This window comes from Accipiter gentilis, chromosome 11 (genome assembly GCF_929443795.1).
Source record: "Accipiter gentilis chromosome 11, bAccGen1.1, whole genome shotgun sequence".
Lineage (NCBI taxonomy): Eukaryota > Metazoa > Chordata > Aves > Accipitriformes > Accipitridae > Astur > Astur gentilis.
In genome coordinates, this window is record NC_064890.1 from 25,095,198 (window position 1) to 25,122,211 (window position 27,014).

Sequence of the window (27,014 nt, forward strand, 5' to 3'; positions counted from 1 at the left end):
TCAGTCCGCACACCAGAACCGCAGACCTTCCAGGGGAGAACACCGCTGTCGGGCCGAACGCACCGCACAGGCGCGGGCTGACTCGCAGCTCCCAAGTGGTGGCCTTTACAGCCAGGGTTATCAACAGCCCTTCACAACCCCAACAGACCAACTCTTCCTAACGTCCGGGGAATGGTTTCGAGTATTGGCACAATTTCCGCTACTACCTACAGTATGAACTGAAAGGAAAAATGCCGTTTTCTTACATGAACGCCGCTGTAAAGCGGTAAGAGTTGATCTTCACCTTGCTGTGGATGACTGCACGGGACGTGGCCGTTGCCGGTGTGCCGACGCTGCGTGGTGCCCAGGCCCCGTCACCCGCCGACGCGAGGCCGGGCAAGGCAGCAGCGGAGGCCGCGAGCACGGGTTGCTGCAGGTGCCGCGGCGCTTCCGTTAAGCGCGGTGGGCTAAAATGGAGCCGGGGAGGTCTCTCGGCCCTCGTCCTTTCACACCGCCTCCCCTTTCCCCTCTTTGTGGCCTTCTTCGTCCCCGGGCCGCGTACAGCGGCGCGGCGCGGCCCGGCCCGCGGGCAGCCCAGGCTCTGGGGGGGGGGGGGCCCCGGCCTGCCGGCCAGCCCCTCCGCCCCGTGCGCATGCTCGCGGGAGCCCGGCCCTTCCCCGCCCTGCGGCCCCGGGCTCCGCGAGGCACCGCCCAGTCCCGGTTGCTATAGCTACCGCCACGCGCCGCCGAGCCCGGAAGCGGCCGCGACGGAGAGCCGCCTGGGGCGGGAGCCGTGGGGAGAAAGTAACGGAGCCGGGGCCGGGTAGGGGGGGGTGTTGGCCGGGGCGGGGGAGCCCCAGCCCTCCTCCGAACCACGGCCGGCCGCAGCTCTCCGGTGCGCAAGGGCCGCTGTCCCCGGGCGGCCCGGCCCGGCCCGGCCCGGCCCGGCCGGGCCCGGCGGGTGGTGCCTGCGCGCCGCCCGCCGTCACGTGCCGGGGGCCGGGCGGGCGTCAGGGAGCGCGTGGCGGCCCAACGGCCCCGGCGTGGCGGCGGCCGCCGCCCAGACGGGCGCTGGGTAGGGAACGGGCGGTTCGCCTGGCTCCTGCCGGCTGCTTCTTCCTCTTTGTCTGGGGCTTTGGGTTTTTTTTTTTTCGTGAATATGGGATTCGGCCTCTTTCGGCCCACGTCATTTCAGCGGCAGCGCGGAAAACCTTAAAGGTGTGCTGTCTCTGGGTAACGCTGCTCTGTAAAGTCTTGTTACAGATATATGCAGGTGTATGTAAAGAAAGAGTTATGCTGAGCAGCTGCTGGCAGCGCTATGGAGTATTGTGTTCGTTAAACACCCGTGAGAAAATGTTAAGTCTTTTGCGTTGGGTGGAAGGAAACACCTCATGCTACTCTAAATAGGCTCTTTGGGAATAGATACAGAAAAAGCTTTTCAGGATATTAAGTCACCCGTATGTTTGGTAGTAGAAATACGCTAGCATGCCATTTTAAATAGATACTGTGATTATTCTTGCAGAAAGGTTAAAAACGTGCAACCCATACTTTAGGAAATGGAAGATACATCGGACAGTTGCTTTGGAGTTGTTACAGTGGAAGGGTCAGGTACAGAGCAGCCATCTGCATCCTCAGAAAGAAGAGCAGTCGGAGAGGCCAAGAACGCGGACCCAGCAGAGAAGCCTCTGCTTTCAGAAGCTACAGGCACTGCACAGCCAGAGGAGGGCAGCGAGCAGCAGTCTTCTCTGGAGCAGTCAGCTCTGAAGGAACAGGAACAGTCAAGTTTAGCACAGTGGCAATTACCCAGCGAAGGAGTAGGCAATCAAGAAGTGATTGGAAATAATGAGCAAGATGTATTTGAGCCAGATGCCCCATTCAGTGCGTCACCTGAGAGCACATCTCCGGTTACCAATGAGAATTATTCTACTTCACTTGAATTAAGAAATTCAGAAAGGGAAGAACAAACATCTCAAAACTCAGTACTGTCAGAGAATATGGCAAGTGGGACAGTAACAGGTAAAGAAGTTACTAAAATGTTGCACATTAAGGCTTTAAAGAGGGGTGGTTTTTTCCTTCAACTTGATTATGGCTTCTTGCACCCCCCACACCCTCATTCTGTTCATGTTTGCTGGTTTTTGGTCTTGAAGTGGCTTTTTAAATTCTCATTTAAAACATGCTTGAAAAGCTGAGGAGTGTATTCTTTATCTCAAGTTGCAGTAGCAATTTACAGACTAACATGGCATTTTATAGTGATCTTCATTTCCACAAACGTGCGTGAGTATGTATGTGTGCTTTGTACATGCATTTGAAAAACAGCAGTGCATAATTCACATGAGTACATGGGCTACACCAGTTAGACTAGAACATAGCAATCGCCTTACTACTTTGTCTCTTAGATTCCCCTGTAACTTACCTGCCACCCTTCCGTTATGCATGCCTTTGTCCTGCAGTCCCTGAAACACTCCATTGTTTCCTGCACTTGATCCTCTCCATTCTGGGTGTCCTGTGTTACTTCCTCTTCCTAGCTCAGTGCCCCATTTTCTTAGGTCTTCAGAGCAGAAGGTAGCACATCCCATTTAGCAGGTGAGCACGGTAAGTGACCCTGTGGAGCATGGATCTGCTGATGGCTTTCCTCTTGGCTGACTGCATTCAGGTGCTCTCATTCTGAGCAGCTAGCGATCGCTTCCTAGGAAGGGCACTGTACCAAAGCCAGACAGACTCTTATCTCTAAATCAAAAGGAACTAATTTCTGGAGGTTCAAGTTAATTAGATCTGGTTCAGAATGTAGTCTTTGAATAAACCCCATGTCACGTACTATGTGAAAGACAAGAGTGATTCAGCTGTCATATGCTTAGATCAGGTCTAAATTGGAGCAGGTTTAGGTAATATTTTTCAATAAATGTTCACTGTATAAATGGGTAACTTTGATGTAAAATTATGCATTTGCCAATAAAACGTTTACTTTTACTGTAACTTTTTAAAAATTGTAGTGTGAATGACGTGGTGACAATATTACATTGGATATCTCTTTAAAAAGTGTATGATAATACTGTTTTAGCTTTCAAGTAGACTGTCTTTAGAGCTCAAAAATCTATGATTATTCTGTGTTGCAGTGTTTCAATAAAATTACCTCAGGGTAAACTTGAGTTATTTTATTTACTTGTTTTGAGAATCATAGAATTATAGAATGGTTTAGGTTGGAAGGGACCTTAAAGATCATCTAGTTCCAAGATGAATCAGGAATTAATTTTGGTTTTATTTTTAGGAAGCATGATTGAGGATGATGAAGCTCTTAGGAGGACTAGGGCTAACTTTGATGAAACTATGCAGCCTGAGAAGTTATGTCTTGATCAGGAACATTTTCCTGGGAAAGCAGTTCAACAGGATTACCACATGCCTGATGTCATAACTGTCAGAGTACAAACAGGTAAATGCTGTTTTAAAATGTGTATCAATATATATAATTGTGCTCTAATCTCAATCTGTTACTAAAAGAAACAATATTTCTATCTTGGAACTTCCATTTTAACAGATTCTGATTCATTCCAAGATGTAGTTGTAAAAATTGAAAGACCTACCTATCATAAACCATTTCTGGGTGGATTTAAGAACAGGATAACAGGAGTGGAATTTCATAACGCAGGATCACAAACCATACCCAAAAAACGACCTGACAAAGGAATTCAATTATTTTGTAGGGGAACACAGGTAATGGCTTGTAGTGTGTTTTTAGAATGTTGTTTTTGCCAAACAGAATAGAATGTTGATACGATTATTTCCAATAGGAGATAGGAGGAGGAGGTAGATGACAACTAAGTGTGCAATTGGAAGTGCTTAGTGGGTGAATATCATTAGTCTTTTGATTTTTTTTTTTTGTTATAAATAGCTAATTTTGTCACTTACTGTAATGAGGAAAAAAATCTCTGTATATTTTGTTATAATCTGACATGCATTTTTTTCCCCAGACATTTTTTGAAAAAAATAAGCTACAACAAACAAAAAATACAACATCGACACAGATGACTAAAATTGGCCTGTATGTGTCAAACATGACTGACAAACTACTAAGTCCTGGGAAGTATCTTACAGCGGAAGAATACCATAAACGTAGACTTGAAGCAGTAAGTCCTTATCTGTTTGAAACTGTATCTGTAAAGCAAAGTATTATGAAGGTTTTTGGAATATTTAATTAGTGTTCAGGGTGTTCAAAGAGTGACTTTAAAAGTCAACTGCAAAATGTCTGCTTAATCTTCACATTTTGTAATCTTTCAGATATGGGGGAAGTGTGTGTCTGCTCATTTATGATATTGGTGTTTTTAATGACATTGGAGACCTTGTGGTTTCTTAAATATTAAGAATTGTGATTTTATTGGTTTCTGTTTTACAGTGACATCTAAGTTTCCATATAGAGCCTTAGGGATTAAAATAGGCTTGTCCATATGGCATTCTTATGATCTCTCTAGAAGGACAAAGCTATGGACTAGATATAAGGAAGAATTTTTTTTTGTGCTGAGGGTAGTGGAACACTGGCACAGGTTCCCCAGAGAGGTGGTAGGTGCCCCATCCCTGGAAACATTCAAGATCAGGTTGGAGAGGGTTCTGAGCAACCTGATCTAGTGAAAGATGTCCCTGCTCATTGCAGGGGCTTGGACTAGGTGACCCTTAAAGGTCCTTTCCACCCAAACTATTCTATGATTTTGTGATTCTACATGCTTAATGTATGGTCTCCAATGGATAGAGTATTGGGTTAGGATTTAAGAGACCTACATTCAGCTTATGGTTTTTGTGGTTTTCGCGTTTGTTTATTTGTTTTAACAGACCTGACATACCTTTGGCATACTGTTCTGTTTTGGATTGTGTTCAAGTTCCTGCTTTGACATTAAGGTAGATCCTGGCTGTTCAAACACATGCAATGGGCCTGTGGAGTTTTTTGGTGCACTGAGTCGCCTCATGCAGGCATTTCCGATGACAGACTGTGTTTAGTCATCGTGCAGAAGATGCCATTTGGGCATTCCAAATTGCTTTTTGAAAACCACGTATTCAGTGACTGCACGCCTAACTTAAGTATACCCAACATCATGTTAGGCGGGGCACTGCTTTGTAAATGGTGGAGTTATTAATTTGATTGCTTAAAATAGACAGTCTGAATCTAACTAAATTGAGAAACAGTTGGTTCCCCACGCGTCCAAGTAGGATAATTGCATTGACATGGTTGGCAAGATGCTTTGAAATCTTCTGGGTAGAAGGTTTCTGTAAGAACTTCTTATTTGGATAGTATCAGCTGACAGCAATAAGCATTTTGTAGAAGTGGAACCCAAACAGGTAGCCGTTTCCTCAGGACTGCCAGTATATTTTACTCTGATCATTACTGCCACTTACTGAAATCTGTAATGTATCTGTAGGTAATCTATAATGCACAGTAGAGAAACGTAAGTTTGGTGTTGGTTCAAGCTGATGGATTCACACAGTGCACTGTAGTTCCATACTGAAATACTAACTGAAGAAATATTCAAGAGAAATGTTAGGTTAAGATATATCTAGAGACAGTATAACTGTTATTAGTGTGGTTTTGTGCTTGATAGCCTTCAATGCTGAACAATGCTGATTAGCTCATGGTATTGACCTGGCTAAACTGCTTGTGATGTAAGCGCTAACTCAGCTGGCAGAAGCTCAGGCTTGTGCGTTGTGCTCCCTTAGCTTATATGGACATTTCCCCAGTCTTTAATGGCCACAGCTTTGGAAGGTGGATTTTTAATTTTTTTTTTTTTTTGAGTTCTGTTATAACAGCATTGGTAATTTCACTTTCATTATTTGCTTACCAATAAAGTGCAGTTGATTCTGTGTGTATGTGTGTTGATTTTTTTACTTAGTAATTTAAAAGAAACTTTGCAAATATAGTGTCTAGATTGGGAATTTAGACAAACATAAATGGATAGTAAAATGAGGACTTTTGCCCACAAAGCTGAAGAGAAAAGAATAAAAAAACCCCAATACATGGCAAAAGGCATTTTCTTAAGGCGGGATTTGAAAAATAGATTTTGTAATTGCAGTTTATACATCAACTTGATTATTTGAACCTAGTTTCTCTACTGTACTCATTGATTAAACTCCTGCAGTTACCTAAATAAGTAAGCATACTATTGTTTAGACTAATAGTACATGACTGTTTTTGTAACATTTAAATTAGTTTGAGTACAAGACAAATCATATAAAATGTAGTTAAGTAGCTAGAAAAAACAGTTAAGAAAAAAATATTATGCTGTATTGTTTTAAATTCATGATTCTTTGGTATTGTGTCACATATAGGTAATAGTATTACAGACATATTTCCGTCGTTGGCATGCTATAAATGTAGTACAGAATCTGAGGGAAGGAAAGAGGTTAAGGCTGGCATGGGAGGCGCAAGAAGAGTTACGGAGAAAAAAAGAGAAAGAAGAAAAACTGAGAAAGGAACACGAACGAAGACTGAACCCGAAAACAAAAGATGACTTTGAGCTGCTGTACCATGCTTTAGAATGTAAGTTTTTTCTTAAGGGATACTCTTAAATCAGCAAAAGAGTACATACAGTTTAAAACAAACTCTTCTGGTTTTGACATATTTCTATAGAGACTTCCTTGATTTTTTTTGACTTACAGTGGAGTTTCTTTCATTTTGAAATAATTATTTAACTTTTCATATATTTCTAGAAGCAGAAAAGGCCTTGACACTGTGTAAGCACTGTTTAGCAGTAACTAAAACATCCCTATGTTATCAACACTGTTTCCAGCACCAATCCAAAACATAGCCCCATACAAGCTGCTCTGAAGAAAATTAACTCTATCCCAGACAAAACCAGCACACCTTTTTAGGAAATATTCAGCTTGTAGAATAATGCTATTTGGCAGTTTTGTTTGTTTGTTTTTTGTTTTCATTAATCTCTGAAGTTAAGGTCAGCTAGAGGAATGGGAACTGTTGTTTTTGGATCAGAGTTACTTTAACCTTTTTACTTTACGTTTGGGATACTGAAAATATTACCGTGAAGAAATTACTATTAAGATCCATCGTTCATCATTTAATATAGACTTTTTTAATAATGGATTAAAATTTTACCCAGAATTTTACAATATATGACTGAAGTTATTCCTTTTGTCCTAGTCTTCTTCTCCTTGTGCTTTTTCTCCTTTCTAATTTATTCTATGTTTCACAAAACTGTGTGGTCAAAATGTTAAAACTCTGTTAGGAGTCCTACAGGGCATCCTGAAAGACTTTTTTTTCCCTGTTGGAATGGATGGTGTCTAATATGAGCAAGCACCTCTAAACTTTCCTGGAAAAATAAGGTGAATACTGCAGGTAATTGACATAACTTACAGGAGAATAATGTTGCAAATGTAACAAAACCCCTAGTTTGTGTCCTTTTGGAAAATAAAATAAAAAAAAAAGCAAGCAGTGGACTTGTACCAGCGTATAATGAAACTGCAAGAGTTCTTTTTAAAATGTCTCCTTTTAAGCAAGATGCTTGCATTGTGACTTGTAACAACTCAGATGTTATCTAAGGCTACAGTGTTTGCTTATGGTATAAGTCTTCGGCACTTAGGACGTTACTGTCCCTATAGCAGAACTGGCCTAGTGGATTACCTGCTGTTACAAAGCCACCTGACCTACCTTAAGCCATCCTAGCTATTTCTACCATGGTAAACTGAGCATAAATTTGGTGGCTTGTGTTATTCATAGAGCTTAGGGTCATGATTCAAGAATTCCCAGGTTATGCGCTAATCTTTTAATACTTTGTGTGACATTGAACAAATCGCTTTGAGTGTATCAATGACTTACAAATATTATTGTTTGTGACAAATGTAAAAATTATTACTGTTCTTAAACTTTAGAATTTTGGGAATGGTGTCTTCATGAGATTTGTGGTTTGTTAGGGGTAGTTTCTCCTGCTGCCCTTTTTCTTCACAGTTAGCTTTTCACTTCACAAGAATCAAACCCTTTTAAATGTGTGTCTGACTAGGTAATTAAAAGCCAAGGTACTTGAATAATAATTTTTTTCCTCTCCACTTATGGCAAGTGCTACTATTTGGCATCTGATTTCCTCCAATATTTTCTTTAAAAAACTGCTTCCTAGCTAATGTGCTATCAAATGTATGATCTGCCTTTTTTTTTTTTTAAAGTGTGATGAGTCTTATTTGCAACAGAAACAACAAAGCTGAGTTAAAGTTGTGAATGAGTGTTGATATTCCCAGTATTTTTAGATTTAAAATGTATGGTTATATAAGTGTCTCTTTTGCTTAATTTAGTGTCATTGGACTTATAAATAATAAACCTTTCAGCTTTGCATGTTGAGGAATTTAATATCTAAGCAACCTGAAAAAATATGTGCCACTTCAAAACTGGAACAGAACAAACTCCAGTATTTGAAATGTCTTTTTAACATTTTGCTAAAAATAGTGGTCTGGCATCAATCTTTTTGGTTTGTTTTTGTTTACCCATGTTGACTAGTTGCTTCTCTTACATGGAGACTTGCGGTCATGCTCTTTATTTTAATAGAGCTTAGTGGTTCTAGGAAGTTTTTTTTTTTTTCTACCTGCATCTGAAACTACTTTTACATTCTTATAGTGTCAACAGTCTACACAAGCTAAATCATTGTGACAGTAATAGAATGAGACTATTGTCCTCTAGAGATCTGTGAAGGTTACTGCTGCTGATCACTACAAGGGGATACTATTACAGGGTCAGCCAGTACAAGCAATTCCTGTTGGTACAAAAACTTGCCTGTTGACTGTATGGTGCAAATGAGATGTATCTATATATGCAGTGTGTCTGCATATAGAGACATTGATTATTTATTTAAAAAGCATGAGCTACATTTCATTTTATAAAAACTGGAATCAAAATTATAGAGAGTAAAATCTCTTTAGAACAGATAATCTAAGAGGAGTGTTTTTAACTTGATTGAATGTATATAGTGAATCAGGAGGTGAGTATTGATGATAACTGAGATCTGCTTCATTTTATATAAGTATGAAGTTACTTACTGTATTTATTAGCTCTACCTTTGAAGTTGCTGCCCCCTTCAGGCATATAAAGCTTCATGTAAATTAATTCTATACAGTGCTTTTGATTGCTGAAATGGCTTTATTTAAAAATATATCTTTGGATACTCAGAACTTGTCAGACAGCTGTCATATTAATACAAAAGCTTGGAGAGCCTTAAGAAAATGAATTGAAATATTTTAAAATGGAAAATATAAGGTATTGTAGATAAGCAAGCCACAGGCAGAAAATAAACCTTCCTTCTTTCCCTCCTCCTGCCTCTAATCTTACCTGATATGTGATGTTATAGGTTTTTTCAGTAAGTGTGCATCACTTATTGGATTGTTTTCTTTATGTTGGGTTTTGCTTTTGCATAACTGTTCTGGAACAATAACAACACTTAGAGATACTATTCAGGGATGTTGAAGTGTTGGATCATATAACATTCCCTACAAAACTCCAGATGTATTTGAAATGGAACAGACTCTTCAGAAAAGCCAAGAATTGTTACAGTGTATGCAAAGGAAAACACTATTCAGTAAACACAGTTTGATTTTACTAACAGATTTCTGTAAGGGCATATGGTCTGTGTATCAGCACTTATAGTAAAAAAATGAGTACTACTAAGTAAACCATGAGAGAGACATATGTATATACATCTGCACGTTTCTGTCGTTAAGTAGTCTAACTTACAAGTGCAGCAGGTACCTGTGGTTTGGTGACTTGTCAGAAGGCCAGATTCTTATACAGCATGTACTGGTTCATGTGCTGCTGTCATTATTATCTTGTGGTTTGCATACCACTTCCACTGTTCTGATGTAGAAGAGGAAAAGGAGAGTAAAGCAGTGACTGTCTAATTATTAATGTGCATCCATCTGCCTTAGATGGCAAAAGATGATACCACTCAAATATCCAGTGTAAGACCCGGAGTGCTAAATGTGACTGTCAGTCAAGTTTTAGCTCAGTTTTGGAGGACTTCAAACTTCTTTAGGTTTTACTCATTTATGCAGGAAGAAGCAGTAATGTTCTCAGCACTGAGTACTAGTGGTACCACAGTAAGATGCTGTCCTTAATCTGTTGGGAAGATCTCCATGGTTTCTTTTCTTGTGACTTTGATGAGCAATTGTTTAAAAATTTCCTATTGCTCATACCTTTTGGAGCTGTTTGAGCCTCAAACAGTTATTTTAGATGCAAAATTGTGAAGAAATGATTTTATCACATGTTTCCACAGGAGCTAAATTCTTTTTCTCACATAGAGCTCCATTTTATCCTAACCCATCTTTGAGTTTGGCAGTTTGGAATTGATGTACGCACACACTCTTGCAGAACATCTGTATAATTTACATTCCTGGGCCATTTTGCATGTATTGAAAATATGCATAACAATCAGTTCCTTAACATAGAAACTGGCTTTTAATGAATATTGAAAATTAATTATGTTATTTCTTAAATATGAAACTAGAAGTTTCACTGGAAAACATCTTGTAAAAACTACACAAAATACTTGTATCTGTAGTATGGAGGCAGGAAGAGACCGAACGGATTAACAGAACTCTTACTGGAGCTGAGAGAAAGGCAGCATTTTGTGGTCTTCTGGAACAAGAGGCACAGCTGATTGCTTCCATTGGGAGACACAAACTAAGTGCAGATGAGGAGAATCAACAAAAAGCAATACTGCACTTTCTGCATAAGGTCAGTGATGTAATTTTAGGCTGAACATAAAGAATACCGAAGTACGGGAACAGAAAAGACATCTGCAAACTACCTGCCAAAAGTAACTTTTATAGCTTTAACAGTTAATCACATGAATGCTAATGTTATAAATATCCAAATTATCTAGTTTGTGTCAATACAACTCAGTAAATTTCTTTTTCCAAGCTGAGAATTTCCTAGCTCTGTCACCATTTGAAGGACTAGCAGTGCATCATTAAGACTGCTAACTACCTGTGTCTGTGGTAAATCTCAGCTGTGTATACATAATATAAAAAAATAGCACTGAGTGGATTAATTTTGTATTATGTAACTATTCTGCATAAAGAACATGATTCTGATGGTGCTGTTAACAGCATTAAAGGCTCAAATTCTAACAACTCAGAATGGTTAATTTGAGGTTATAAAGCATCAGGATATTGCATATCATTCTACATTTTGTATGGTGCATTACAGTGATGTAGGAATTCATGCATGAAACTATGCTCTTTCCTAATCTGTTTTTGAAACTTTAAAAATCAACCTATTAGCTTCTTTTTCAAAAATACTCAGTTTCACTAATCAACACTAACGACTAAGTGATTTTCCCTCTGATATATTCATTGTTCTCTAGTGAAAAGTTTGCTGTTGCATTTAAACTTAAATGTAAACATTTAAGCAAGTATTTGCAAAATTAAATTTTAAGCCTGCAGAATAGATTAATTTTTTTTATTTTTTTTCTTCTCTCAGAAACATTCCTTCAGGAACCAAATTTATCTCCCCCCCCCCCCCCCCCCCCCCCGCACTGAGCACAGGCCTCTGGTCATCATATATCTGTCTTTAAAGAAAGCATTTATTCTGTTTTCATGTTCAGGATAGAAACACAGAAGAGCTTTGACTGAATCTTATATTGAACTCGGTTATTAATTCCTAGTTTCAGTTGTGTTAGAACTTTCACTCGAGATTTTATTCTTGAATAATCTTGGGGATGGAATTTTACACAATGTACTTCAGGCTTTCATCTATAAAATAAAGATGAGAATTCATTCATACACAAAGGTTATTTAGAATGGCATTAGATTCAATGGCACCTTAATGTAAAATACAAAAAAGTGCCCTTTTTAGGTAGATGTCCCAGCAATCCATCCCCTCAGAAAAAACATGTTTTATTTTCTGGCTGTTTTCATGTATGTGACATAATTATGAAAAGAAATACTGCAATGGAAATAGGGGGTTTTTTTACTATCTTTTTTTTTTTTTTTTTTTTTTTTTTTACTTTTTAGTGCTCAAAAGTAGAAATGGCAGTTTTGTCCAGAAGAGACTTTTTTTATTCTTTTTATTACTTACTGATAAAATCTATTACCTTTATTCATTATGAACAAATCACTTATCTGAAAAGGTGGTGGAACTGTTACCAAGTTTATTGCTGTGATGTGATTGTATTCTCTGTTACTGTTTTCAGGAGTGCAAAACCCCAGAAAACTAAATATTTAGGAATTATATCAAAACCTTGAATCATTTCTGTGTTAAATGTTTGCTTCTACTATTTACAATCTATTCTGTTTTCTTCTCAGAAAAAGAAGCCTTGAACAGTTGAAGCAAATCTATTTCTCTCTTAACTGAGTCTCTATTTTTCCTTTAAAGATTGCTTTCCAATGTCCTACTGTAGATAGATTACTTCCAGTATATATTCTTACGAGTTGTACAGTTTTCTTACATCTAGGAATCAGAAACAAAATGTTCTTCAGTACCAGAATTCTTAGTGACAATTGATGTTTGGAGATTTAGGAGACACATGAGAGACAAGAGATGCTCTCTCTTTCCAAACAGTGGACATGTTTCTGAAGCACTTACTACTAATTTATTTATTCATTTTTAAAATGTATAAATTATGTTTTTCATTGAAGAGCCTGGTTTCTTTTTAATTTGAAAATCTAGTGAGCTTCTGAACTAATGCAACTTTTTCTTTTCATGTTCTTTTATCATGTCAGCTGTAGGGTTTTGAGTGTTTTTCTAAACTGTTGACATGGATAGCAGCCTAACTTGGAGGTAAAGAAAGTAACAATTTCTGCATTTCTTAAAAAATAAAATAAAATAATTTTGGAAATCTCAAAATTAAATGGATGGTTTGTTATGACTGTAACAGTGCAATTTAAACACTTTAAACAGTAGTATGAAATTTATTGTTGGAGTGCTAGATTATAGATTACTCAGTTATTTGTTGAACTTTGAGCTGATAATGTTAATCTGGACACTTGCCAGTTAAAGTTGAGATAACACCTTTCACATCTGAAGACTGCAGGCATTTTACTTTGCTGCAGTAGCCAATGTGATATGAAACGCTTCTCCATGGAAACCTTCCTTCCCTTTGCTACTTTAAGCATGTACCTCCTCATGCATGTGTGCTTTTACAGTGGTTGCTGCTGGTTATGTGTGTGCTACATTCTAGGGCATTCTTTTTTACACTGAGCTCATTCTTCTTCAGCATGTGTATTTTGAAGAGGAAGTACTTGATTAAGCTTTTATAGAGCAATCGTATTTTCTTAAAAGGAATTTGTGTAAATATGAACTATCACTCAATTCATATCTTTCATGCTTTGTTCTATTTCTGCACCTATCCTATGGATTTTTTTTTATTATTTATTTTACTTTTCTTACCTTTTTCTCTCAGTCTGTGGTGGAGTGTTTCTCTCCTCAGGTGCTTTTTTCTGCTTTCATGCATTGGCAGCAGAGTGCAGTTATAGTAGTCTTGCTCTCTGAAGTAATACAGATAACAGGATTATTGTAAATTCTGCAGCACTGCCAGCAGACTAAAAGGCAAGAAAAAGCTGGCAAAAAAAAGTTTTAGTTTTCTTGCATCAATCTTGAATACATGAAAACAGTCTTGAAATCTGAGAGCTTGTGATTCTTTCTGAAATGCTGGAAATGTTCATATTGATGAGACCTCTGGGTTTTGGTTGGGGTTTTTGTTTTTTTTTGTTGTTGTTGTTTGGTTGGTTTTTTTGGTTTTTTGGTTTTTGGGGTTTTTTTTTTTAGTAAAAAGCTGCATAATTTCTTTCTGTTTAAATTACTTTATTTTATATAATACTCAGTTATGATGAGGTAGTAAGAAAAACTGCAGAAGTTACAGATATGATGCCTTGCTTTGAATAATTTAGATGTTTCCATAATATAGTTGGTCTGTGTTAAGGGTCATTTTCAGAGTGGCATACCAAGACTGCTAATTCATACATGGGTTGTTGCAAATTTATCAGAAGAACCTATTTTTTTATAACCATTTCCTAGGGTAAACTCTGCCCATTGATTCTCCCTAGCATAAGCAAATGACCTTTCTGTCTTAGTGATTTCATTGAAGAGAATCAAATGTAGGTACTGAGTTAACTATTCTGTGGAAACCAGTGATTTTTGCCAGCCTACTATACAAAGGAGTTACAGCATGATGTAGCTTCTAAGTTGGTGGGGTTTTTTTTGTTGTTTGCTCAGTTTGGGGTTTTGTTGTTTGGTTGGTTGGTTTGTTGGGTTTTTTTTAGAATTTCTAGTGCTGTACAAAGATAGTGAAACCAAGTGATGAAGTTACAGTAGCGTGCTCCCTTTTTATGACAGAGAAAATCGCCTCTTTCTAGTTTTGCAGAAGTTCAGAGATTTCACTAAGGAATTAAGAGTTTTATTTTTTTACTAATGTCTGGTTTTGCTATTGCATTTCTTAATCAGGTGTGTCTCTGAATTGTGACCTCTGATTAACAATACATACTTTAATTAGAGTTCCACCCCCACTGATATTGTAATTAAATGTCAGTTATTCAGTGTTAAATCCTTTTTTCAATTATTTTCTTTCTTTTTCTTACCTAACCTTATAATTTTTTTATTTAAAAGTGAGGAAAGCTGTATTTTTGGTTGTGGTGGTGACTAATCATATCTGTTCTAACTGTGGTATTCGTGGTATTTTTATGACTTATCACCATAGCAAGACTGTATATTTGGTCAAAATAATGGTTATGTCAATGCTGGGGTCATATCCAGAAAAATACTAGGCTTGTGAATGTTGCTTGGAGTGTTGCTGTACTTAACTTGCACTGAGACTGCAAAGTGAAGTTCACAAGTGTTTGTGAACACTCAAATTCCAAATACAGTGAAAGAGAATAATTAATACACAGAATGAGGTTCCAAATAGCTGTCCCAATTAAGGAAAGGGAGTGGATTTAGGTAACGATGGGGAGAGGGGTTTGAATACTAGCTTCCTATTGGATTTAAATACCTACCTCCCTATGTAACAGCGTGGTCTGCAACCAAAACCAGTGCTCTTGGAAGAGGAGAATGGTTGGACTTTTCAAATTGAGTGGGACAGCTGACACCATGTAACTTCTTGCTGTCTATAGAAGTTAAAGATATGCAAAGAGACGACTGAAGTAGTAGGCGTATGGTATGTGGTTGTTAGCAAACAAGAAGCTAGGTCAAGTATCCGATAAGCTGTAGACTCATACTTTGCCTTAGTCAGCTTTAACAAAGTCTATGCCTTCTATCCATCTGTATAGCTGGCATAAATAGAACAGTTCCCCGGAGATGTTTTGTACTGCAGTAGTCTCTGAGACCTTAAATTTGCAATCTATAGACAGTCAACAGTCCCATTGATTCTTTTACTGATAGTTTAAAGGGATTTATGACTGCAAGACGAGATACAGAGCAAATGAATTCTAACAGCACTGTCAGTAAATTTGCTTTAAAGAAGTAGAGCATATCCCTGTAGGAGAATATTATTTACTTTTAATATACTGTAAGTAAAAATTTTTATGACCTGCAACTTTAAACAAAGTGTGTAATTGAATACTTGCTCTGGTGGAAAAGTTACTGTATAAATATCGACAATAGAATTAGCCTTTTGTATTAGTCAAGCATTAATGTTAAGTCCATATTTGCTCTGGTGAAACTTGATGTAACATAATGCACTTGTTCAGCTGATGATCAGATTATAATAGCTCAGAGTTATACAAATTGTTTCTGAAGTGTGCACAACCTAAGAGATGGAAAGCGTATGATGGAAAAGTCACTGAAATGGATACACAGTACACGCTCCGTGCCAGAGAACTATTTGAAATCTACCGCAGCATTAGCATGAATGACATCCCAAAAGATGAGAGACTAGATGTGCTCTTAACACTTAGATGTACAGTGAAGGTATGTTTTATTTTTCTATTTATGTTTAGCTTGAAGCTGTATTTCCCAACGATACAGTTGCTTAATTATGTTGACACATAAGCAATACTGCTTCTGGCAGACAGGTGCCAGGATGATCAGCTGGCAGCAAGAGAAAGCCTAGTGTGCCACCTGGCATGAGAGTGTAATTTACATTCTAGATAGACTCTAAATTCATATTTCACTTTGTGATGTGCACATTTTTCTTCAAGTTGCGTTAGAATTTCAGCCCCATGATTTTAGACTTTTTTTGTACATTAATAGATAATACAATTTTAGTACAAAGTTTAGGTTAATATTTATAACAACTTGATGAAAACCATGGCAGACATGTAAGTGGATACTACCATATTGTTTTCCTCAGTTCTTTGGAATGTCTGTTTAGAACCTTACCTCTCTGTTGGTTTGGATTACCAGTTTTGTTGGTGGCAAATACTGATTTATTTTTTTTAATTTTTTTTTTTTTCCTTTGCCCCTCACTCCCCACCCCCACTGCTGCTGTTGGTGTTCCCAGTGAATTAGAAGCTGGTTGCATTTCTTTTAGTCTTTCATGTTTGTTTTATTTATTTCTTTATTCATGTACAAAAAGACTAATACAAGTTTCAAGGTACTTTCAGGATGATGCTGTTGGCATCAAACTAGAATAGAATGCTGCTTCCTGTTTGCTGTTTGCTTTGGTAGTACCAGAATTTAATCTAAAGCCAGTATAGCGTTGGGAGCACTGCTGGTTTATGAACTCCTGCCCATCTTAATACAAGTCAATATTGCTATAGTGAACAAATTCTAGAATTTCTGTAAATTAACACTCTATTTTAGGTGAGAGAACTTTGCACTCATTCACCTCTTATCTCTCTCTGGAGAATCTCCTGGTTAGCATTTGAAATATTGAAATGACTAATTTACAAGCATGCTCATAAAGTCCTCCATGCCTTTTGTGTAGCGGGTTTTTTGTTTGTTTTTTTTTGGTGTTTGGGGTTTTTTTGGTTTTTTGGTGTTTTTTTTTTTTTTTTTTTTTTTTTTAACTATTTACTGTGTATATACATTACACCTCCTATCATATAGTCAAAGGAAGCTTCTTAGGGAGGTATTTCTTGGGGCTTTTGGAGACTGAAAATCTTGCATGTGTTGTGTGTCTCTGCGTAGCATTTTTTTTAATGCCTCCAGGTTTTACAGTTCCTCACAGCTCTGGTATATATACAGGCCCCTTAAAGCAGAATCTGTAAGCATTCTCAGTTTTTAGAGTTCTTTACATTAGTTTTCTTGGAGGTTGTTTTCCTAAGACACTAAGGGGTTCTTCTATGAACATGTTCTTAGGTGAACATACAGAGAGGTGTGAATGATGATTGGCATAGAATCCATAGTTTGCTTTAATATGTGTTAGAATTATTTTGTTTGTTTGCTTCCTTATTGTTGTGGAGTTTGTTTTCCTTTTTCTTTGTGTTTTCTTTCAGGAACATGAATGTAAATTGACACAGGAAATAGTGGAATTAATTGACAGGGAAGTTGATCTTATGTCGAGAGAGGTGAAAGAATGCAACTTAGAAGGACTGAGGAAAAGAATTTGTACATTATTTCTTCAGTATATTAAAACTCCGAAGTTTAACCCTGAAGTTGCTAGGATGCTTAAGGTATTACTCCTATTTTGCAGTCTGACATAGTGGCCATCGAAATAAGGATGGTGGAGAAGGGGAATGGAAAACAATGAAAGCTTTTTTATTTTGCATTTTGCTGTAGAATTGCTGGAGGAGTTCCTCAAGAAGTAAAATGTAGCAAGTACACAGGCTTCACACAAATAAGCTTATGTATTCATATAGGAAGCATGGGGCATAGACATGGATCTAAGAACCTGACAAGTGGATGGTAGCACCAGAGTGCCCAGGAACTCTATGTATGAAATAAAAAATCTGAGAATTACGAATAGTAGATCTTATGGGATGGTAACAGTAAAATGTAATAGCAAATGGGGAACCAATAGGAAGAGCAATTATCTTTTTTCCACTGGACAAGGGGCAGCATCCCATGTGTCCAGAAAGGAAAAATATTGCCATGGGGTGTCTCAGGAGCTTGCACCTAAGCAAGAGCTGTTATGAGCTTCTGTTGTACAACTAGTTGCTGTTTCACGAGAAGAAGATACATCTAGGAAGTGGAGAAAGTGGTAGACAGCTCTCAAGTTGTATGATTGTTTTTCTTTTCTGACCACAGATTACAGTTAAAAATATGATTCACTGTCATGTGTTGCTCCTTTAGGCAGCAACATGTATATTCTGCATCTGTCAGAAGAAGTTTCCTATTACAGTGGTTGATGGTATCTCAGGAGTGGAGAATCTGTTAGTAAATGTTGGTCGGATTTAGAACCAGCTAACAGTTATTTTACACTAGGTTAATGAACACGGTTACCTAGATGTGTCATAGCAGAGATTGGAGGTGGGAGATCTTTGTTTTCTGTAGTTTTTGGTTAACTGTACCTCGAGTTGAATGATGAATTGCACCTATATTTGTATTTGAATCTCGTAACCTTCTGTAGACCATAAAAAAGATGGCAGTTCATCAACAGACAAAGTGACCAAATCCTCAGGGTACTTTCAAAAAAGGCAGGTGACTGCAGTAAGTAGCTGGATTATCAGACTGCTTAAACCACCCAATTACATACTTGGGCCCTCTGCACAGACTATGTTATATTCTTTCCAGAACCCATGAATCAATGTGAGGATGAGGAGGTCATTACCAAGTTTAGTTTATTATCTTCCCCTATATTGTTTTTTGGACATGTGGCTCTGATGATTTTATATTCTTATGCCAAAATATTAATATGCCCATAATCTCAGGGTTTTATCTTTGACATAAAGGGTAGATTCTATATGGAAAATTAAGTGCAGAAGAATTAGTTTGTTTTCTCTGTGTTTGTCATCTTTCCAGAATGGCTGACCATCTGCATACATAGAAGTGCCAGCAAGAGCACTGGAGCATAATGTCTAGTATCTTCATATAGCTTAAGAATGAATTGACTGATTTATATAACTGATTTTAACAAGTACAGTAAGAAAGTACAATGGCTTTTGGTCTTCTATTTAAAAAAAAACAAACAAAACCCCTATTATATATATTAAAATTACTAGCTTTTACATATTAGAATACTTGCATGAACGTACATAAAATGTATTCTGACAGAGTTAGGGTGACACACAAGTAATACAAAGATACTTTGTGGTAAATTAGCTTTTTTTGTTTTTTAAATCTTTTAGGTTCCACCAGATCCCTTAAAGCTTTATAAAAATGTTAACTTCTGTCATAGTTGCGGAAATCACTTACCATCTACCGAGTTTCCTGTTCCTGCTAATTCCCGCACCATTGGCAGATGTCACTTGTGTTGCAAGCTTGATAATGAGGCTCGGCGACGAGAAGGATTCTTAAAATACAAACTCATACTAGAAAATCTCAGAAAGTCTGAAGCTGATTATCAGGATGATGCTAAAATTGTTTTCTTAGTTCAGGTACTGTCTGAAAGAGCATTGCTAAGAATGGAAACCAGTGGCTTTGGCTATAATTTTATTATGTGTATGTCATTGACAGGTTGAGCACTAAATAGGCTAAAAGCTACAAAAACTTCTTCCTGTGGTACAGGATGTTCCATACCGTAATGAAGAAGCATTTAAGCTCTTGACATAAAGCTGTACTTTCAAAAGTGGTTACAAGCTATACGTTAAAAGAAGGCAGAAGTCTAGCTGACAGGTCAAAGAATCAGATGATCCAAATTCTTCTGGTTCTGCTACAGCTGTCCTATTGCTTAAAGATACTAGCATCATCTATAAAGTAACAATAATGTTTTTGTGACTGTAATATTGTTTAAAATATAATGCTAGTAAAACATTTTAAGCCCCATTATTTGGACTGTGTTAGTAATACAACTAAATTGTTTTGTATTCTCAGAAGGAAAAAAAATGAAGGCGCTAGGATTTTGACATTTCTGTTCTATGTCAGTAGAATATCTGTATAGTTGGAAATTTTAGTGTTTTGCATTTATTAGGAGAGAGATTCACTAAATATTTTAATTTGCTAAATTTTTACCATCATCTGTAATCTTCTGCAATATTACTAAGTAGTTAATGTTTCTTAATAATCATTACTAGAACAACTCAGTTCAAGGAACTTCTTCCCTCTGTCTTCAGCAAATTCTCTCTTTTAGTTGTTATTACTTATTTTGTCAACAAAAGAATTTGACATCAAATATTCACTGGGAAAGTTTTAAATCTGAGGTAACTGCAAAGTGTTATCTATTGAAAATATTGAACAGCTGAGATTTATTTAAACTTTCTGAGATTTAGTAATAAAAATCTCTACAGCATCAACATTAATAGAATAGGTTTTGAACTGTATTTTCAGTATGTCTGAAACAACAACCAAGCAAACAAAAGCCAGTCATCAGTATCCCACTGCTACCAAAACAATCCATGCTGTGGTTTAGCACTTTGCCAATAGCTGCTGCCAAAAGGAAGACTGGGATTCTTTAATTATCATACCTGTGTTAAGAAATATTATTGAAGAGCTTTGATTTTGTAGATGTTGTTCGTCCATATTGGTTTTCACTTAGGCTGAAAAGTTTTTGTTTGTGTCTAACTTAGTTTATCTTAATATGTAAACATCCTCCAAAATCTTTTGGACCTCTCTCACATCACATCACTTGTGGTGGCTGGTGGCCATTCATGCACTGAAACATGACTGCTTCTTAGCTGCTGACACCAAAAGCCCTCATTTGCCATTCTGTTTGTAGTTGTACCACTGCAACATCTCTAGATATTGTGTCATTTTCATCCAAATTAACTTCTTTTCTTTAGAGTTGTAAATATCTGAACAAAAGAGGTTTGTATATTAAATCACTAATTACCTTGGGTTTTTTTCCTAACGTTTCCTTAAATTATTACATTTTTTCTGAGCTACTTGCTTTCATTCCTTTCCCCTGCCAACAACCTCCTGTCCCCTTCTGCACTTAAATCTAGAAAACAGCTCTAAGGCATCTAGAAATGACTTGGGTGCAACCAAAAGTCTTTTGCAGCAGCTATGACAGCTTCGTTCACTGCCCAGTGCAGTACTGTTACTGGCTCTGATTGTATTGTCTGTGGACAGATGCAAGACCTTTCTGATAAGGTAAAAGATTTTTCTTCAGATCTCTTGCATACTGATTCTGCGTTTGGATTGATCACCTATATGAGTGCTGCTAAGGGTTAAAAGGCAAAAAGCAGTTGGTGACAGTTGTGGTAGCTCCAGTAAGTTCTGCTTACTGCAGCTGAAGACCTTTTTCATATCAAAATGAACTAGTTCAGCAAATATGTCAAGTCCTGAGGCTGCCTTTTATTCTTTCAGAGGGTTTAACTATGCCATGCTCCTTAGAATCAATGGTACATACAATGGCTTTTATTTTCCTTGATAAGCAACATCCCAATGGCAATGTTGTATTCATTTGAAGTTACAAATACACTTAACTCCTTTATCATTTTGCTGCCTACCCATGTTTTCCAATCTTACCTGCTGAGCATTCAGTGATACTTGCTCCCAAATTGTCAGATGACAGTACTTGAAGGCCATTTTTGTTTCTTTTGAGCACAGAACAAATGGGGGGAGGGGAGCATAATTTGAAATTAATTAACTGTAAAATTTCACAGCTAAATGCATGCCTACCTTTAGAAAGTGCAGAAGAAGTCTCCTAAATCAAACTCTTTCCCATAACCTGAGAAGTTTTAACATAGAACAAGATTTTGCCTATTTTTCAGGCAGGAAAAAAATTGTAATCCAGGAAAAAGGAAGAATCAAATTATGGATCTGTTTTACATGGATCCTTATATGCTTCAGTATAGATTTTTGCAAGTTCTGGTAACTTTTGAGATGTGTGGCTTAGCACAAAAATAGTAGTACTTGCTAATATGTCTGCCTGGAAATTTCAGGCTTCTAAGAAGAAGATACAGAAGTTATTTGAAATTTTGTGAAAAAGAGGAAATACTGAAAACAGAAGCTAATTAGTGAAACCTAATAAAGGAGGTCCTGTAGGACCAGATTTAAGATGAGATGTAGAACTAGTTCTATGTTCTTGGAATCAGTAGGCACAGGTTTTTTTACCAGTGGAGGTTCTAAGCCCAACTTTTATCTAACATTTTCCCTGGCAAGAATTTACATCGGCTCCTGGATTTTGGAAACAAGATAAATGAGAATACATGAGGCTACATTTCACTAACGCACTGTGTTGGTATAGTTTCATTCATCCTTTGTCAGGAATTTAATAAGTAACATGTAACACCATTATTTAATTAATTAAGCCAAGATTTCTTTTTAGGGGATGAGTCTTCTTCAAATGGCTAGCTTGGAGGAAAAACTATTTAAAAGTCTGTTGTTTGCGGACTCCTGTAGATAAAAATCTTCTAATAATTTTCCATGACTAATACAGAGAAGAATTAATGGAGAGTGACAGAAAAACTTGCCAAAGTCTAGTGGTAACTGCTGTCCCAATTATTTTTTTTCTTTCATTCAAGGGCTGTGTTTATTAAGATTTAGTAGTGATTTCAGATGGCTAGTAATAAATTAAACAAATTCAGATTGACATAAATTAACCTTAGATACATGTTAAAAGTACATTTAAGGCCTTTCTGTACTATAGAACCTTTACAAACAGACCTTCTATTATTTTTTGTTAATATTGTAGCATAGCTACCTGATTTTATAATCTCATTTGGTACAATAAGCAACTCTATCATGAGCACAATAAACTCTCCATTTGTCAACAGCAGAGTGAGGGGAAGAAAGCAAAGCAGGCAGTGATTTGGGGTCTGTCACCGGTGGGAGTTTTTCTTGTCCTAATTTCCCAATTTTCCAGGCCAGATTATTCTGATTATATGTAAACTTTAAGTAATTTAGTAGTGTAATAACTCATTTATCGAATAACATTAATTCTGAATCCAAGAATGAAATGGGGAAGCCATCTCAGTAATGACAGAGGTGGATTATTGTTATTAACTACAAAGGTCTGAACAGGCTTAAGCATTCTATATGAGAAAACACATGAGATTTAAGACGCTTTATAAGAGCAGTTAAGTAATAACTTAGGATGTCAACAGAAGATATGAATTGCCATTGGCAGAGACAATCAAAGTAAGAATATAATATTTTAGAGATGATACAAGAAAAATGGGGTTAATAATTGCCACACCATGCTAAAGGAAGATATGTATGTCTAGATGTTTTTTTAACAAAGTGATTATATGACATATGCACAGAAAAAGTTTTTACTCAAAGCTTTGTTTGGATTTTTGTACAGTTACAATGTTTTTGTTGTAAAATGAAACATGCTTCTTCCTGCTTAACTCTGTTTTCTGTTTCAGCATCAAGATCTGCAGTATATGATAGAGAACATATGGGGCTGTCAGTCAGCTCTCAGTGCCTGCAGTGACCTCTATGATTTGGTTATGGTCAGATGGGATAAGCAACATGAGTGGTCTCCGTGGAACACTATTCTCCTCACTAAAGATGAGGCAGTTGCACATCTTAAGCTGTGTAACCTTCAGAAGGTAAAACTTGATGGGCTTAATTTTTTGCAATATTTATGTTCTGTTTTAATAGAATCCTGTGACTACTGATGTTTGGCCAAATTTAGTCCTTAGGCTCATCCGTGTTTAAATTGGCCCATTGTGACTATTTAAATAATTGCATCTGTACTATTAAATAAAACAGGAGTTACTCCAGAGGGCAGCTGGCATGTACAACTCGCGTCCATGCACCTGAACTCTGTCTTGTCCTGATTCTCTCTCCCAAAATGTAAGAAGCTAAGTGGCCTCATCCATGCTGCTAACTGACACCAGTGCCATGCCTATGCTCTTGCCTCAGCTGAGATCAGACAAGAGCTGTCCTGGATGAAAAACATACTAACGACTAACCATAAATACTATGACAGTTGTGTGCCTGTGCTCTTGTACGTGCTTTGGCCTCATTAGTTTCTGGTCTTATAATTTTCTCATCAAATAACAGAATGGCTCTTTGCCTAGAACTTAACTATTTGTCATAATAAAATTTATCTCAATTTACTTTCTTACATAGATGTCATTTAAGTACTTCTGACAATGTAATCTTATAGTTTGCAATTAAGCAATAAAAATATAATTGCTGTTCTGAGTTAAAAAAACTTAAGAATTTGTTAAAGAAGTCATTGAAACTATTTTTACACCACTCCACCCAAATTCTATACCTAAACATGGTAGTCTGGTAAATATCTCACTCCACTGGACATCATATCGTAGAATATTTAGTTTTCTAAGGCACAGGAGAGTCCTGTGAACTGCGTTTGTCCTGCAATTAGTAATGGTTTATTAAGCCTTTCACCTCTAGGTTATTGATTTATGTAAGTAGTGATCTGAGGTCATTGTTGTGTAGTGTTCTTTTGTTCAGGGTGGTCTTAATTAAATTTCTAACACAGTATGTGTGCATCACAAATGCAAATTCAGCTGTTATGCATTGCCCTTCTTTTTGGAAGTCTTAATAGTATGTGATAACTAAACTGACAGAGCAAATGAATTGCTCTCTTAATGAATTATTTGCTTTGGGGACAAAATATATCAGTCAGGGAATTCTAAAGATAAAGGAAATTCTGCCATCCATGCTATTTTTTTGTATGTGCGCCAAACTTGTGTCTTCAAGCAGACACATGTTTATGGGAGCATTAGCTTTAAAAGGTAAAATCAATTTCAAGCTGAAAATCCCTTTATTGACTTCTCTGTCTCACTTTGAGTCAGCAAGGCTGTTCAGGCAGTCTGAATCTAGTAATGCTTCTCTGCATCCATAAATTTCTGTTACTAGCATTATGGCAGGCAAAGATTCTGATTATGCACTTATCTGGTTTAACTTCTGGATGTCACAGCCAAAGAGATGCTATTAACTTGATTAGGTCCAGAGCTTCAGTGGAGGTGGGTGTTAGGCTAGAAGAGCAACAGGTAAGGTATGCATACCTACATAAAAATGATAAGGTGTTTTCACTTAGCTCTTGCTACAAAAATAGGTGTGGACCAGCTATAGTAAGGCATCACCTTTGTCCAGTGGTAATGGCCAAAGCTTTGTTTCAAGAAAAAAAAAAAAAAGTGTTTGAAATAAGGGAAATAAGGCAAAACTAGAATGTTGTAAGTTGAATCATTGTTTCTGATTCACTGAAACAAAAAAGGCCTCTCAAGCACTTTCTTTGATAGCAATTATTCATAACGATGACTATAGTGATAGCAAAGGGTTTTTTTAACTAAATATTCTGGTTATTTATTGCATCATCTGAACTAATACTAATCACTAGAAGTTTAGGAAAATGTCAGCGCTGAATGCAAAAGCTGATTAAAATGCTGCAAAATGCTTGCTTCCATGATTATTTGTAAATAATCACTCTGATTCATATTGAGGAAATTTCCTATAGTCATCACCTTGCAAATGTTGATATTTAAGCATTGCCTTTTTTAATTTTCAAAGATAAGTACAAACGTGCTTACCTGAAAAGAAATAAGTTTTATCTTGAATGGATTAAAAAATGCTCAAAGCTTTTCTGTTTTTTAAAAGGTGACTAATATTTCACAAGGAATGGTTAGTAATTTTCACTATTGGGCCATAAGGTATCAGTATAGAACTACAAAATATTTCATTATGTGTCATATACAGATAAATTGTCCGTCTTAGTTTATTGAAGGGTCACTATTTATACTGCCTAAAATATGAAGCAACATGTAGATTGCTAGAAATTTTAATTGTAAATAATGGTATTTGGATTTTTTTTCCTTTCAGGCTTATGAAGCGGCATTTATTCACAGAATAAAACATAAGCATATCCGGGCAAAAAACTACTTTGCTCAGATTCCAGCGATGACATCATTTTTGCATAGGAGTGACAATCAGGCTAGTGCAAATGAATTTTTAATAGCTACACCTATTCCTACTGGTACAAAACCATAACTCTTAGGTGAAGTTAACTGAAGTTAACTGAATTACTGATTAATACAATTTCCTTGGTTTTAAAGAAATGTTACCTTTTCATCAATACCTTGATTGTATTACACAGATCAAAATAAACTTCTGAGGATAAAATAATTTGATCTTGATCAGTCAATATAACTGCATTTCATGTTTTGTAATCTCACTATTTAAAAAGTAACATGTTGATGAGCTTTGTAAATTCTAAATTTATAGAGCAATGACTGTCTTTCTGTGTATGCCTGTGTTGCTTGGAACATTCTTTCTGTAGTCTAATATTCTTGTTGGGGGAATTTAGCTAATTCTTTGTCACCTCTTAATTAGAAAAATAATACTATAAACACAGTATTAAATTTATTTCTCTCTTCTTAAGCTTGTAAGACAGAAAACCCCTCAAACCCTAAATTCCTACAGAACAACAGAATTGATATGCCCTTCCAAATATAACTGCTTTGCCTTGCAAACATTTGTGCAAAAGAATAACCTTACTTTTTATAGCTTATCTTGATGGTCACAGTGGAACTGCCAGCATGTAATTATTGTATCCAAGATCTTGAAATTATTGTAAATCAGACTTACAATTTGAAATACACAATGCAGACTGCTTGGAACATTTTTATTTTTTGAGGAGCTTGTGATATTTAAAGTAGAAGACAATTCTCTCCGTAAACTTATTTAGTTATGTTTATGTTTGATTATAATTACAGAGAAAAATATGATATGGTGTACATTCAGTGAAGTCCTACAGAAAGTTGCAAAGTTCTACTTGAAACCTCTATTCTAGATGTGGTTTTGACTCAGGACAAAGCCTTTTGCTCTGACATATACAGCTGTCTAGGAAAAAGCAGTAGTATTTACAAACAGAAATGAGCATATATTTGGCAGCTGGAAACAGCTGGAAACTGGATTAACAACCTCAACAGAACATGAACTGTAGAACCAGTACCTGACTGACCAGTGCATTCTAACATCACTCCATTGATTTTACCATTAAATTCAGTTTCTGTATTTTAGTTCAGTTCTGAACCAATTGTAGAATTGCAGCACCTGAGCATTCCAGTTGACTTCTGTGCTTTCCAGGATCTGAGCCTTAAGATAGGAATGGCTGCTAAGATTGGGCTTCTTCCAGTGTGATAAAAAGATTTTGGAAGAAAATTATGGGTTG

General features: G+C 36.9%; 1 protein-coding gene across 3 annotated transcripts; it reads left to right on the top strand.

The window, feature by feature from the left end:
• The first annotated feature begins 1,068 nt into the window (after positions 1-1,068).
• Positions 1,069-26,400, top strand: IQUB (IQ motif and ubiquitin domain containing). 3 transcript variants are annotated; one of them, XM_049813610.1, is made up of 11 exons: positions 1,069-1,995; positions 3,245-3,406; positions 3,512-3,687; positions 3,945-4,100; positions 6,286-6,496; positions 10,509-10,684; positions 15,683-15,853; positions 17,323-17,499; positions 19,114-19,362; positions 23,236-23,421; positions 25,664-26,400. In XM_049813610.1, exons 1-11 carry the CDS (start codon positions 1,536-1,538, stop codon positions 25,829-25,831), a joined length of 2,292 nt encoding a protein of 763 aa, XP_049669567.1. In that variant the 5' UTR covers positions 1,069-1,535; the 3' UTR covers positions 25,832-26,400. The 3 variants fall into 3 exon arrangements, with proteins under 3 accessions (XP_049669567.1, XP_049669569.1, XP_049669568.1); XM_049813612.1 differs by lacking the exon at positions 19,114-19,362; XM_049813611.1 differs by lacking the exon at positions 15,683-15,853.
• Positions 26,401-27,014: the final 614 nt, after the last annotated feature.

What these genes read in the sequence shown, in the direction of transcription:
- IQUB (XM_049813610.1), top strand. Translation starts at nt 1,536, where the DNA reads ATGGAAGATACATCGGACAGTTGCTTTGGAGTTGTTACAGTGGAAGGG. An exon ending in GGCAAGTGGGACAGTAACAG is followed by an intron (nt 1,996 to 3,244) that starts GTAAAGAAGTTA and finishes TTTTATTTTTAG; the next exon opens with GAAGCATGATTGAGGATGAT. An exon ending in AAATTGTTTTCTTAGTTCAG is followed by an intron (nt 19,363 to 23,235) that starts GTACTGTCTGAA and finishes TTTCTGTTTCAG; the next exon opens with CATCAAGATCTGCAGTATAT.